Source organism: Melanotaenia boesemani, chromosome 8 (assembly GCF_017639745.1).
Source record: "Melanotaenia boesemani isolate fMelBoe1 chromosome 8, fMelBoe1.pri, whole genome shotgun sequence".
Taxonomy (NCBI): Eukaryota; Metazoa; Chordata; class Actinopteri; order Atheriniformes; family Melanotaeniidae; genus Melanotaenia; species Melanotaenia boesemani.
Genome location: NC_055689.1, coordinates 37,585,384 through 37,600,933, shown reverse-complemented (window position 1 = coordinate 37,600,933; position 15,550 = coordinate 37,585,384). Strand labels below are relative to the sequence as shown.

Genomic DNA, 15,550 nt, shown 5'->3' with positions numbered 1-15,550 from the left:
AAACCAGGACTGATACTTGACCAGAACCAGGACTGATACTGGACCAGAACCAGGACTGATACTAGACCAGAACCAGGACTGATACTGGACCAGAACCAGGACTGATACTAGACCAGAACCAGGACTGATACTTGACCAGAACCAGGACTGATACTTGACCAGAACCAGGACTGATACTAGACCAGAACCAGGACTGATACTTGACCAGAACCAGGACTGATACTAGACCAGAACCAGGACTGATACTTGACCAGAACCAGGACTGATACTAGACCAGAACCAGGACTGATACTTGACCAGAATCAGGACTGATACTTGACCAGAATCAGTATTCAACCTAATGTTATTTAACACTGTGACCAGAGCTGTTTCAGGGCTGTGATGAGGTCGGAAGCCGGACTGAAATTTATCAAGATTTCCACTTTCATTTAAAAAGTCATGAAGCTGGTGAAATACAACTTTTTCAATAATCTTGGAAATAAAAGAGGTTAGAGACGGTCCATAGTTGTTCATTATAGAGGCGTCTAGAGTCCTTTTCTTTAGGAGGCTTAATAGCAGCTATCTTTAGTGACTTGAGAAAAACGCCTGATGCCAGTGAGCTGTTAACTATCAGTAGGAGATCACTTTCTACTGAGGTAAAAACTGTTTCTTGTAGGATTTTTAAATCAACCATTTTAAATTGCGACATGACATCAGAATTATTTCCAGGTTTTAGACTCAAACTAGTTTTCTTGTTTGACTGTGGAATTAATATTTTGCGTAATTGTTTTAATTTTTTGGCTAAAAAAGTTGGTAAATTGGTTTTATTTCTCAGTGGAAAGGAGCTCTGGGCTTATCTGTATAGGAGGATTAGTAAGTTTTTCAATCATAGCAAACAGAGTGCGAGAATTGTTGACATTCCTGTTAATCATTCCAGATAAATGCAGCTCTCTGGCCTTCACAGCTCATTGTTATAGTTACGCAGGCTTTGTTTGTACAGCTCAGAGTGAATTTGAAGTTTATTTTTCCGCCATTTCCGCTCAGTTTTTCTGCTTTCTCTTTTTAGGCTGGTGACCACAGTGGTGTTTCTCCATGGTGTTTTCTGTTTGCTCAAAGTGCTCTTGGTTCTTATCGGTGCAAGAGCATCCATTACATTCAAGATTTTCAGATTGAAATGATCCAGGAGTCCATCAACTGACTCTGCTCTGGTTGTTGGTAACATAGCTATGGCCTCCACAAACTTAGCACTTGTTCTTTCATTAATGTACCTCTTCCTAACCGAGGAGCAGGTTGGATGGACATTCTGAGTGATCAGTAAATCAAACAAAATACAAAAATGGTCAGAAAGGCCGAGTCAGCGACCACAACAGAAGAAATATCAACACCCTGAAATAACCAGGTCCAGAATGTGACCTCGAATGTGGGTCTGTTCTTTTACATGTTGCCACAAACCAAACATCCAATATGGAAGAAAATTCCTTTACTTGTCATGTTATCTATGTGGATGTTAAAATCCCCAGTTAAGATGAAATGGTTAAAATCAGTAGAGACAACCGACAAGAATTCAGAAAGTTCATCAATAAAATTTACACAGTGTCCTGGACGTCTGTAGATGATTAGAAATAATCAGGTATAATGTGCTAGTCTCCGCGGACCCGCCAGGTGTCGCTGTCGGAGCGGCGGCGCGCCTCCAGGTGCATGCCGGGTACAGCAGGATGGCGTCTGCGGACTGTGTGGAGGAATGAAGCGACTGACCGCTGACGGTTTCCCCGCTGAACCCGCACTACCGGCGGCATCAAGTGTTTCACAGAGAGGAGCTTCCGACGTCACTGAGCTATGAGGTAACTTTACCGCCGCTTTCAGGCGCGTGTCTTCCGTGGAACGCGCGCTGGCCCGGGTCACAACCCGGCGAACCGCCCGGTGATCAGGTAGCTGTGCGGGCAGAAGGGCAGGATGAAGCTAGCAGGCTAGTGGAGCTAGCTTAGCTTAGCCCGCTGCTGTCAGTTAGCGGCTAACAGCAGCCTGTTAGCATCACAGTTTAACGTCATTTTAACCTGACGTCACCTTCTTCGCAGGACATCAGGAGCGAAGTGTGTGCGTCAGTTCTGACACTGAGACTGAGGTTCGCTTCAGTGCACGTTAACGTTAGACTGCGGCCCGGTGACCTGATAGGTTATTGATCAGACCTGATCAGGCGGCTAACTGGTGGTTAGCTTACAGTCCCCGAAGCTTCCAGACGGTTTAAAACTGAGAGAGGAGCTTCAGACCCCCTTTCAGCGTTTAAGGGGATTCATGTGGACATTTAAGAACAGGTTCATGCTCACAGGTGCCCCTGTCCGTCCTCTCTCTCGTCAGCTGACTGTGACGTCATCAGGAAGTTGACATCAGACTCCTGTCTTCTCTTTTTATTCCTTCTCAACTAGAGGAGGAGGTGATGTAAAGTGGTAAATGGGTTTATGGGATAAGCAGTGTGTGTCACACCGGGAGGAAGCCGTTACCATGGTTACCGCCTGTGACATCCTGTCACTTCTCAGACTCGCGAACGAGTGATAAAATGTTCTGGGATCAGACAGAACCTCTGTCCCCGTTTCCTCTGAGATGAAGAAAGTGTTTTCAATCCGTTCATTTACCATCGGCTCCGGACGAGATGGTAAAAATAACTTTACGATGTCTTTTTCATGTTGTTCGAGTTTTAAAGCATCTACTGAAAAGGAAAGAAACTAGAGATTAGTTACTAACACACAAAGTAAACTAGAAGCACCCAGAGACCAGACCTCCAGAGACCAGACCTCCACCCAGACATGGTTTGCTTTTTTAGACCAGTGACTGGAACATTATCTGATGAGTTAGAAGGTCTCATGGCAACTTTAAACCCCTTCTCCTCATAGCGAATCCAGACCATGGTCCGGATCAGCCCCAGAGTCTAATCCCTTCTTATCACTTCCTCCTGAAAATGTAATCAAAATCCACCCGTAAGCGTTTGAGTTATGCTGCTGATAAACAAACCGAACGCATGATGAAGGTAAAATGAAATGAAATCAGATGAGAATCTTGTTTTCTTCTAGTGAGAAAGTGCTTTGCTGGCTTCGGTTCAGCGCTGTGGGAAGCAGCTTTATCTCCAAAGGAAGGTTTTCTTGAAGAGAACGGCTCGAACTAACGTCGCTTCTGAACCCATGATGAATATCGTACATGTACAGCTTCAGAATCTCCATAAAAAGGAGGTTAAAGGAGCTTTTGTCTATTCGGATGTGAAAAGGCACCTACATGCCCAGAATCAGCCTCTCGTTAGGATGATGCCAGATTCTTACATCAGCTCCAGGAATAGCGTTCTTTCTTTGGAACAACTTTCTGCCCCTTTGTGAGATTTTTCTGAGCCTGCAGTAGAAGCAGAGTGTTTTTGGCAGTAACCATATTTCTGACCATGCGTGGCGGTAGCGTGTCATGGCGGCGGAGTGGAGTAGTGGCGGCAGCGTGGCGGCGGCGTGGAGTAGTGGCGGCAGCTTGGGAGCGGCGTGGAGTAGTGGCGGCGGCAGTTTATTGGTAGCCCTTCTTTAGCAGGACAGTAGGCTGTTGCATTTGTTATGTCGCTGTGTCTCTTGGTTTTTTGGCTAGAGAACGCCGGCTGTATGGACTGTTGCTGCAGCGCCGGCCCTCCCCCGGTTGTTTTAGATGGACAATCAGCCCTCCTTTCAGACATTGTGCCTGCTCTAGTGGGTGGCTCTGCTTCAGGCGATAGAAAAGGTTGGTGGGATTTCCAGATTTTGTGGGAACATGCTTTCTGCACAGTTTACGGTGCACGCTACTCTTTTTTTTGTCACACTACAAATAACTGAAATACCTCCACACTACAGGACTTCTTGGGCCCGTCCTTTCAACACTGTCTTCGTCCTTTGAAACCTGATCTCCCTCCTTTTTAGTAACCTGGTCACCCAAGTTCTCGGTCAGTTTTTCTCCAGACGGAACGTTAATGTTCTCCGTTGCCGAGTCGGCTGCTGCAGCCAAACATCCACATGGTAACACGTCCGCCTAACGCGGCACGGCTCTGTTCCCAGAGTGATTGGTTCAGCACGGCCATACTTAATTCGGATTGGCTATAAAAAAAACGGACAAATGAGTTCTACCACAGTAGTCTCACATTTATATTGAGAAAAAGTAATTTCGTCATACGTGTCGTTACGGTTTTATGGCCCTAAACCAGAGCAGAGCTGGCTCAGTGTGGAAGGTGTAGCTTGCAGGAGATGGCAGGACAAATGGACCCTGAGAAAGGTTTGAAGGGGATAAAACTCCTAGCATTGCAAGTTTTTACAGAAGTGGAGGTCTGAGCATGGACAGAGAAGTGGGATAGAATGTGTCAGGTCCAGTTTCCAATGCAAAAGAAAGCAGGAAAGAGGATGGAGTCCGTTCAGGTTCCTCACCAAAACAGTGCAGCGGCGTGGAAAGCCACCACATTCCCACATCTCCTGAAGGTAAAATGCTGCTGCTCATACTCCGTTTCAGGAAAGGTCCAACCAGCCAGACCTAGACTTACAGAAGCTGTAGGAAAGCCTGCTGAGCAGAGAAGTAAATGTTGACGACCAGCAGGGCTCCAGACTTGCTGCTTTTACCAGGGTCACAAGCAGAAATTTCCTCTCATTTTCACTGTATTAGTGATAAAAACTTGAACAATAAATTCATTTATTTGTGCAGCAGTTGACATAAAAAACATCTTACTGGCTGTACTTATATAAGGCTTTTATCCACATATACGTCACACACACATTCACACACACTGATGGTAGAAGCGGCCACGCAAGGCGCTAAGAACGACCCATCAGGAGCTTTTAGGGGTTTGGTGTCTTGCTCAGAGACATGAGCTCTCCGGGATTGAACCGGCAACCCTTGGGCTGCAGGACGACCGCTCGACCCACTGAGCCATGCCGCCCCTCTAATATACTACTAGTACTAGTACTAGTATACTAGTACTAATATTAATACTAGTACCAATACTGATGCTAATACTAATACTAATACTAGTACTAGTACTAATACTGATGCTAATACTAATACAAGCAGACAAAGAACTTGTCAAATCAAATCAGATTTGATTGGATTTCAAAATGTTATTAAGTGGATGAAGCGGATTTCCTGGTCTGTGGTTAAACACATTTCTGTAGGAAACGATTCGAACGGTTGTCTTCAGCTCATCACAGGACCAAATCCTGAGTGAAGTAATCCTGGATTCAGGAAGGAAAAAAGAGATGGATATTTTTTGGTTATAACTAATCGGTACGTTTGCTTCTTCAGATTTTCTCTCCACTTTAAATTACTTGATATTGGAAATGAAAGTCTAGCAAAGCTGCAAAAAGCTCCCGTCTCACAGGGACCTGAGGTTGTCTTTTAAGTCCCTGCCAGTCGGAATCAAACCTGCGCCTTGCTCCAGCGGTTCTGACCTGTATCCCCCCCCCATACAGGAGTGGAGTGCTGTTGCCGGCAGGCGGTCTGGCTCTTGGACTATGCTGTGTTTGTCTACTGGGTGGTGCCTCCTGAGCCGAGCTCGCCCCCCCCGCCTTACTGCTCAGTCCATCACCATGTACACCACCCGCCTCTACAGCGCCGGAGGGGGAGGTGGAGGAGGTGGGGTTAAACAGGGGCGAAGAGCGGGGCTGGCAGTGCTCGAGTCACCCCACCCTGCTCACCCCCACCACCCACACCCAGCGCCGCCTCCCCCCACCTACCCACTGTACCAGGCCCACCCCGACGTCCACCGAGGAGGCCACTTCCACCATCACTACCACCCTCATCCGCAGCCCCACTTGGCCCCACCCCCCCTGGCCCAGCACTACCACACCTCCATCCCTTCTTACGGGGGCGGAGCTTCAGCCGGAGGGCCAGCCAGCGGGAGCAAGAAGAAAACATGGAACTTCATCCATGAGAAGATGAGCTACGACACCTTCTTCACCATGAAGCGCCTGATCGAGCGCTCGCGGCGGCCTGACGAGGTCCTGCGCTGGGTCACCCAGAACCCCGCCAAGATCTCCCACAACCACTACCCTGTCGCTCTTCAGAAGATCGGACAGCTGCTGCAGGCCACACCCCTGCCACGCACCACCGGGGACGATGGTGTGGTTTCTGGAGATGGAGCATCGCAGGAGAACGGGCGGCAGATTCTGGAACATCAGGACTTCCAGACGCTCTGCGCCGCCATCGTTAGCGACTGTGCCAAGTTTGACAACTTCAGCATCGTCAACTGTCTGTACGCCGTGGCCGCGCTTGGTGAGTCTGTGCACGCCGCCCAAAAACACGCCCACTCTGACTCCACTCACCACCATCTCCTATACACTCAGGTATGTCCAGTGATTCCCAGGTGGTTCAAGTCCTGGAGGCTGAGTCCCAGTCCAGACTGAACCAGTTCAACCAGAAGGACGTATCCATGGTGTTCAGTTCCAGCATGAAGCTCCACCCGGGCAGCCAGCACCCACTGACAGAGGCCTGCCTGGCGGGCCTGGAGAAGAACCTGGAGCGAGAACGCCACCCTCAGACGCTCTTCCTGCTGCTGTCTTACTACCGGCTCAAGTGGCGCTCGCTGCACCCTTCAGAACCGACTGCTGGTACTGGTGCTGGTACCAGTCCTAACGCCTGCACGCCTCCAAACCCAGAACAGCTGCTCGCCAACAGGTAGGGACGCGCCTAGCCAGGTCAATCCAGTGTCTCAGAGCGGGGTTTACGTGTCTCAGATCGGGGTTCTACGTGTCTGAGATCGGGGTTTACGTGTCTGAGATCGGGGTTCTACGTGTCTGAGATCGGGGTTCTACGTGTCTCAGATCGGGGTTCTATGTGTCTCAGAGCGGGGTTCTACGTGTCTCAGAGCGGGGTTCTACGTGTCTCGGATCAGGGTTTACGTGTCTCAGATCGGGGTTCTACGTGTCTCGGATCAGGGTTTACGTGTCTCAGATCGGGGTTCTACGTGTCTCGGATCAGGGTTCTACGTGTCTCAGAGCGGGGTTCTACGTGTCTCGGATCAGGGTTTACGTGTCTCAGAGCGGGGTTCTACGTGTCTCGGATCGGGGTTCTACGTGTCTCGGATCGGGGTTCTACGTGTCTCGGATCAGGGTTCTACGTGTCTCGGATCAGGGTTTACGTGTCTCGGATCAGGGTTCTACGTGTCTCAGATCGGGGTTTACCTGTCTCGGATCAGGGTTTACGTGTCTCGGATCAGGGTTCTACGTGTCTCGGATCAGGGTTTACGTCTCTCGGATCAGGGTTTACGTGTCTCGGATCAGGGTTCTACGTGTCTCGGATCGGGGTTCTACGTGTCTCAGATCGGGGTTCTACGTGTCTCAGATCGGGGTTTACGTGTCTCAGATCGGGGTTCTACGTGTCTCGGATCAGGGTTTACGTGTCTCGGATCGGGGTTCTACGTGTCTCGGATCAGGGTTTACGTGTCTCGGATAAGGGTTCTACGTGTCTCGGATCAGGGTTCTACGTGTCTCGGATCAGGGTTTACGTGTCTCGGATCAGGGTTCCACGTGTCTCGGATCAGGGTTTACGTGTCTCAGATCAGGGTTCTACGTGTCTCAGATCAGGGTTTACGTTTCTCAGATCAGGGTTCTACGTGTCTCAGATCAGGGTTTACGTGTCTCCTGTCCTCAGAAAGATCCTCCGTCTAGTCAAACACACCCTGTCCAGTGTCAGCGGAGTCCGGGACCAGGAGATGGCGCTGCTGGACGAAATGCTGGCGGCGTGCGTTTGTGAGGCGAGCAACAAGAGTCTGGAGCTGATCTTCAGTTCTCACCTGTTCTACCAGAACCGACAGGAGAAGTTCATCGGCAGCCTCGCAGGTGGTCCGGGTCTTACCTGTAAATCTGGATCAGTCCAGATGTGTCATCAAAACCAGCTGTCCTCATGCCTGCAGTTTCCCTCTCCTTTACAGAGGAGTTGCCTAAAAAAGTGGACAGCATCACGCCATATACGATGGCTCTGATCGCCAAATACGTCGCCCGCCATCGACTCAGAGAGACCCGCCTGCTGGACACCATTGCCGACTTCCTGGTGAAGAAGGCAGAGTATCTGGACAGTAAGGTGAGGAGCGCTCAGCGCTGCCATGCAGCTGAAACGGACCTGTCTGCAGGTGTGTTCTGTCTGTTCTCAGGTGATCCAGAAGCTGGTGTTCCCGTTGAGCAGGATGAGCTACCGGCCATTCAACGAGCAACAGTTCTTCTCTCGATTGGAGGAGGTGGTGGAGCTGAAGGCGCTCAGCTCGCCGCTCGCCACCGTCAACATCCTCATGTCTCTGTTCCAGTTGGGACATTTTCCCGGCCTGGTTCTGCACAGAGTCTTCTCCTCGGCCTTCATCAGCAACGTCACCAGTCAGTACCCACATGCTTCTGCTTTAACATCAGTTTAACCAGTTTAAACAATTTAACACCAATTTAACCAGTTTAACACCAATTTAACCAATTTAACACCAGTTTAACACCAGTTCAACCAGTTTAACACCAGTTTAGCCAATTTAACACCAGTTTAACTAATTTAATACCAGTTTAACCAATTTAACACCAGTTTAACCAATTTAACACCAGTTTAATTAATTTAACACCAGTTTAAGCAATTTAACACCAGTTTAACCAATTTAACACCAGTTTAACCAGTTTAACACCAGTTTAACTAATTTAACACCAGTTTAACCAATTTAACACCAGTTTAACCAGTTTAACACCAGTTTAACTAATTTAACACCAGTTTAAGCAATTTAACACCAGTTTAACCAGTTTCACACCAGTTTAACCAATTTAACACCAGTTTAACCAGTTTAACACCAGTTTAACCAATTTAACACCAGTTTAACCAGTTTAACACCAGTTTAACCAATTTAACACCAGTTTAACACCAGTTTAACTAATTTAACACCAGTTTAACCAGTTTAACACCAGTTTAACTAATTTAACACCAGTTTAACCAGTTTAACACCAGTTTAACACCAGTTTAACACCAGTTTAACTAATTTAACACCAGTTTAACACCAGTTTAACCAGTTTAACTAGTTTAACCAGTATGACCCACCTACCCACAGACAGCCCCTACGCTCTGATCGTCAGGAGGTACCTCTCTCTGCTGGACGCCGCCGTGGAACTGGAGTACCGAGACTACACAGGTCCTCGTCTCCAGGATGCCCACAAGGTGCTGATGTTTGACCACGCCCTCACCGCCGATGAGGTCAACCGCAAATACAGGTAACTCACACCTGTTCAGAGGTTCCAACATTTCACCTTTTTTGGATGTGGTCAGCAAGGTTCCGCCTGATTTTGACTGGTTCTGACTGGTTCTATCAAGGTTCTGACTGATTCTGACTGGATCGGAGATTTTATTTTTAGGCCATATCGCCCAGCCCTAATCTGACTGGATCTAGCAGGATGTGACTGGTTCTGACTGGTTCTAAGAGGTTCTGACTGGTTCTAAGAAGTTCTGACTGGTTCTAAGAGGTTCTCACTGGTTCTATGAGGTTCTGCATGGATCTAAGAGGTTCGTCTCTGATCTCAGCTATAAAGGTCTGGTGGCAGAAGCTCTGCGACAGCTGGTTGGAGAACAGAACTACAAACAGGACGAGGTGCTGGCCCCGGGGTACTACACAGGTACTACACCACACTACACTGTACTGCACAGCTCTACCACCAGCAGTACTACAACCAGTACTACAGTAAGTACCCCCATCAGTACTATGCTTTACTAACCCGGGTACGTCTTCTCTCTGCAGACTTTGTCCTCTGGCTCGATGGTTCTGGTCGGGTTCTGCCCATCAGGTCTGGATCTGGTCTTCCTGTGAATGTTGATCCTCCATCCTGTGTTGCTATGGTGACTAAGGCATCTGATGATGCGGTTGCCACGGTGACGTCAGACCTGCAGAAGTTCTCTCCGTTTGTGGCTTTGGAGGACGGTGCCGAGCAGCCGTGTGACGTGGCTGAAGGCACGGGCGGATCAGTGGAGGCTCGGTCCTTCTTGCCCCCCCACATCTGCAGCACAGTGGGGACTACCACGGTCTCGGGCCCCCCGCGGGCCAGCACCAACAGCGGGCCCCTGGACTATGGCCCCTACTATGTCCCCGCAGGAGAGTACTATTCCAGTCTGGCTAAGGAGCAGTCTGTGGAGAGCCAGGACAGTTCCACGCTGAGCAGCCCCCCCTCTGACAGCCTGGCTCCTCCGGGGAACCAGGGACCTGCAGGGGCCACCGCCCCACACTCCCTCCTGCAGTTCTCCATTGGTAAGATCCTGGAAGAAGAGGGGGCCACGGGGGTCCAGGGGACAGACCGTGAATTGGCAGGTTTCTACGAAGGGGTGACGTACTGCGAGGGGTCCGGGCCCAACAGGGGGCTCCCGTCCCCCCCAAAGCTCCACCCTGCAGACCAACCAGAACATCTGCCAATCGACCAAAGGCAGATCCAGAGGTGAGTCCAGCTCAGAGTCTGACCAGCAGTTCCAACAGGACCAGGTCTAACCAGCCGTCTCTGTTTCCCACAGGGTCATCATGTCTGTCAATGACAAGTGGCACTACTGCCACAACTCTGAGGTTCTGGTCGGGTCCAGGGCCATGAGGGATCGGCACCTGAGACTGCTGGGATACGTCATTCTGCAGGTGGGTCCAGAACTGGACTGGTCTGATCTGAATGATCCGGGTCGCTGTGCGTCTAAAACCTGGGAGAACTGGGTCAGTTGGTGGGTTCAGAACCGGACCCATGTGACCCGAAAGGGCCGGGACTTAGCGTCAGAAACCTGAAAGAATGAACGTACTATTTTTTTTTAGGAACAGTGAAGTCGTTTTTTTCGTCGGTGAAGGCGGCGTTTTCTGATGACGGTAAAGGCGGCGTTTTCTGACGACGGTAAAGGCGGCGTTTTCTGACGACGGTGATGGCGGCGTTTTCTGACGACTGAAGGCGGCATTTTCTGACGACGGTGATGGCGGTGTTTTCTGACGACGGTGAAGGAGGCGTTTTCTGACGACTGAAGGCGGCGTTTTCTGACGACGGTGAAGGCGGCGTTTTCTGACGACGGTGATGGAGGCGTTTTCTGACGACTGAAGGCGGTGTTTTCTGACGACGGTGAAGGCGGCGTTTTCTGACGACGGTGATGGCGGCGTTTTCTGACGACTGAAGGCGGCGTTTTCTGACGACTGAAGGCGGCGTTTTCTGACGACGGTGAAGGCGGCGTTTTCTGACGACGGTGATGGCGGCGTTTTCTGACGACTGAAGGCGGCGTTTTCTGACGACGGTGATGGCGGCGTTTTCTGACGACTGAAGGCGGCATTTTCTGACGACGGTGATGGCGGCGTTTTCTGACGACGGTGAAGGAGGCGTTTTCTGACGACTGAAGGCGGCGTTTTCTGACGACGGTGATGGCGGCGTTTTCTGACGACTGAAGGCGGCGTTTTCTGACGACAGTAAAGGCGGCGTTTTCTGACGACGGTGATGGCGGCGTTTTCTGACGACTGAAGGCGGCGTTTTCTGACGACGGTGATGGCGGCGTTTTCTGACGACGGTGATGGCGGCGTTTTCTGACGACTGAAGGCGGCGTTTTCTGACGACGGTAAAGGCGGCGTTTTCTGACGACGGTGATGGCGGCGTTTTCTGACGACTGAAGGCGGCGTTTTCTGACGACTGTGAAGGCGGCGTTTTCTGACGACGGTGAAGGCGGCGTTTTCTGACGACTGTGAAGGCGGCGTTTTCTGACGACGGTGATGGAGGCGTTTTCTGACGACGGTGAAGGAGGCGTTTTCTGACGACGGTGAAGGCGGCGTTTTCTGACGACTGAAGGCGGCGTTTTCTGACGACTGAAGGCGGCGTTTTCTGACGACGTCGATGGCGGCTTTTTCTGACGACTGAAGGCGGCGTTTTCTGACGACGGTGAAGGCGGCGTTTTCTGACGACGGTGAAGGAGGCGTTTTCTGACGACTGAAGGCGGCGTTTTCTGACGACGGTGATGGCGGCGTTTTCTGACGACTGAAGGCGGCATTTTCTGACGACGGTGATGGCGGCGTTTTCTGACGACGGTGAAGCAGGCGTTTTCTGAGACTGATGGCGGCGTTTTCTGACGACTGTGAAGGCGGCGTTTTCTGACGACGGTGAAGGCGGCGTTTTCTGACGACGGTGAAGGCGGCGTTTTCTGACGACTGTGAAGGCGGCGTTTTCTGACGACGGTGATGGAGGCGTTTTCTGACGACGGTGAAGGAGGCGTTTTCTGACGACGGTGAAGGCGGCGTTTTCTGACGACTGAAGGCGGCGTTTTCTGACGACTGAAGGCGGCGTTTTCTGACGACGTCGATGGCGGCTTTTTCTGACGACTGAAGGCGGCGTTTTCTGACGACTGTGAAGGCGGCGTTTTCTGACGACGGTGATGGCGGCGTTTTCTGACGACGGTAAAGGCGGCGTTTTCTGACGACGGTGATGGCGGCGTTTTCTGACGACGGTAAAGGTGGCGTTTTCTGACGACGGTGATGGCGGCGTTTTCTGACGACTGAAGGCGGTGTTTTCTGACGACGGTAAAGGCGGCGTTTTCTGACGACGGTGATGGCGGCGTTTTCTGACGACTGAAGGCGGCGTTTTCTGACGACGGTAAAGGCGGCGTTTTCTGACGACGGTAAAAGCGGCGTTTTCTGAGACTGATGGCGGCGTTTTCTGACGACTGTGAAGGCGGCGTTTTCTGACGACGGTGATGGCGGCGTTTTCTGACGACGGTAAAGGCGGCGTTTTCTGACGACGGTAAAGGCGGCGTTTTCTGACGACGGTAAAGGCGGCGTTTTCTGACGACGGTGATGGAGGCGTTTTCTGACGACGGTGAAGGAGGCGTTTTCTGACGACGGTGAAGGCGGCGTTTTCTGACGACTGAAGGCGGCGTTTTCTGACGACTGAAGGCGGCGTTTTCTGACGACTGAAGGCGGCTTTTTCTGACGACTGAAGGCAGCGTTTTCTGACGACGGTGAAGGCGGCGTTTTCTGACGACGGTGAAGGAGGCGTTTTCTGACGACTGAAGGCGGCGTTTTCTGACGACGGTGATGGCGGCGTTTTCTGACGACTGAAGGCGGCATTTTCTGACGACGGTGATGGCGGCGTTTTCTGACGACGGTGAAGCAGGCGTTTTCTGAGACTGATGGCGGCGTTTTCTGACGACTGTGAAGGCGGCGTTTTCTGACGACGGTGAAGGCGGCGTTTTCTGACGACGGTGAAGGCGGCGTTTTCTGACGACGGTGATGGCGGCGTTTTCTGTCGACTGAAGGCGGTGTTTTCTGACGATGGTAAAGGCGGCGTTTTCTGACGACGGTAAAAGCGGCGTTTTCTGACGACGGTGATGGCGGCGTTTTCTGACGACTGAAGGCGGCGTTTTCTGACGACTGTGAAGGCGGCGTTTTCTGACGACGGTGATGGCGGCGTTTTCTGACGACGGTAAAGGCGGCGTTTTCTGACGACGGTGATGGCGGCGTTTTCTGACGACTGAAGGCGGTGTTTTCTGACGACGGTAAAGGCGGCGTTTTCTGACGACGGTGATGGCGGCGTTTTCTGACGACTGAAGGCGGCGTTTTCTGACGACGGTGAAGGCGGCGTTTTCTGACGACGGTGATGGCGGCGTTTTCTGACGACTGAAGGCGGCGTTTTCTGACGACGGTAAAGGCGGCGTTTTCTGACGACGGTGATGGCGGCGTTTTCTGACGACTGAAGGCGGCGTTTTCTGACGACGGTAAAGGCGGCGTTTTCTGACGACGGTGATGGCGGCGTTTTCTGACGACTGAAGGCGGCGTTTTCTGACGACTGTGAAGGCGGCGTTTTCTGACGACGGTGAAGGCGGCGTTTTCTGACGACGGTAAAGGCGGCGTTTTCTGACGACGGTGATGGCGGCGTTTTCTGACGACGGTAAAGGCGGCGTTTTCTGACGACGGTGATGGCGGCGTTTTCTGACGACTGAAGGCGGTGTTTTCTGACGACGGTAAAGGCGGCGTTTTCTGACGACGGTGATGGTGGCGTTTTCTGACGACTGAAGGCGGCGTTTTCTGACGACGGTAAAGGCGGCGTTTTCTGACGACGGTAAAGGCGGCGTTTTCTGACGACGGTAAAGGCGGCGTTTTCTGACGACGGTGATGGCGGCGTTTTCTGACGACGGTGAAGGAGGCGTTTTCTGACGACTGAAGGCGGCGTTTTCTGACGACGGTGAAGGCGGCGTTTTCTGACGACTGAAGGCGGCGTTTTCTGACGACGGTGATGGCGGCGTTTTCTGACGACTGAAGGCGGCGTTTTCTGACGACGGTAAAGGCGGCGTTTTCTGACGACGGTGATGGCGGCGTTTTCTGACGACTGAAGGCGGCGTTTTCTGACGACGGTAAAGGCGGCGTTTTCTGACGACGGTAAAGGCGGCGTTTTCTGACGACTGAAGGCGGCGTTTTCTGACGACGGTAAAGGCGGCGTTTTCTGACGACGGTAAAAGCGGCGTTTTCTGACGACGGTGATGGCGGCGTTTTCTGACGACTGTGAAGGCGGCGTTTTCTGACGACGGTGAAGGCGGCGTTTTCTGACGACGGTGAAGGCGGCGTTTTCTGACGACTGAAGGCGGCGTTTTCTGACAACTGAAGGCGGCGTTTTCTGACGACTGAAGGCGGCGTTTTCTGACGACGTCGATGGCGGCGTTTTCTGACGACGTCGATGGCGTTTCCTGACGACGTCGATGGCGGCGTTTTCTGACGACTGAAGGCGGCGTTTTCTGACGACGTCGATGGCGTTTTCTGACGACGGTGAAGGCGGCGTTTTCTGACCTGGGTCTGGTCTGTAATGGACTCAGATGGCCCTGTAGGATCTCATGTGGCGTTCTGTCTGTTTTGTCTCTTCTCAGCTGCCTTACCATGAGCTGGAGAAGCTGAATGGCATCGAGGAGGTGAAGCAGTATCTGCACCAGAAGCTGCTGGAGGTTCCACGGTGACCCACCGGTCTGGTGGGGGTGGGGTGCAACTTCCACAGGATCTAAGAAGCACATTGTTTTTTAACAAAGCTGATTAATTCCTTCCTCCATCAATCAGTAAATGCGATCAGTGGGGGACCGCAGGTGGACTCGTCCTCCCACCAAGCTGTGCAGCTGATTAAAGGACCATTCTGCTGTTTTTACTCAAGCCTGCATATCTACTGGACTGAACGTTTGTTTGTCCTGTGTTCTGTCGACCTCCCACTGCTGCGTTCAGGTGCATCCACAGGTGTGTTCTCCCGTGCAGGTGCGACACATTCTAGTTACATCACAGTTTAAGGTGAAAGCAGCAAAGTGGTCCTTACGGGAGTGGTCTGGTTGATCGCTGTGTGGATGTGGTTTTTTTTGGGGAGGGGAGTTCTGTTTGATAAAGTTTGGTAACCATGGTAACGACGCTGCATGTGGGACTGTTTTGTAAAATGTGCCAAAGGCTGGAGGGGGCGGTAGCTGACCGTTGTGGTCAAAGTTCAGATTATTTATTTGTGTATCAGGTGATGGACAGAAGGATGTTTATATTCTATAAATCTATAAAACAAACATTACAAGACTGCCTGTGTCATTATTTACTGTTACACCCAACTGTGATGATGTCACTATGATGTCA

At 51.3% G+C, this 15,550-nt stretch overlaps 1 protein-coding gene across 1 annotated transcript; it reads left to right on the top strand.

The window, feature by feature from the left end:
* The first annotated feature begins 1,678 nt into the window (after positions 1–1,678).
* On the top strand, positions 1,679–15,483 carry fastk (Fas-activated serine/threonine kinase). Its single transcript, XM_041991533.1, has 11 exons — positions 1,679–1,820; positions 5,430–6,231; positions 6,303–6,633; positions 7,609–7,796; positions 7,889–8,037; positions 8,108–8,324; positions 9,029–9,188; positions 9,496–9,587; positions 9,710–10,397; positions 10,471–10,585; positions 14,821–15,483. Exons 2-11 carry the CDS (start codon positions 5,472–5,474, stop codon positions 14,905–14,907), a joined length of 2,787 nt encoding a protein of 928 aa, XP_041847467.1. The 5' UTR covers positions 1,679–1,820; positions 5,430–5,471; the 3' UTR covers positions 14,908–15,483.
* Positions 15,484–15,550: the final 67 nt, after the last annotated feature.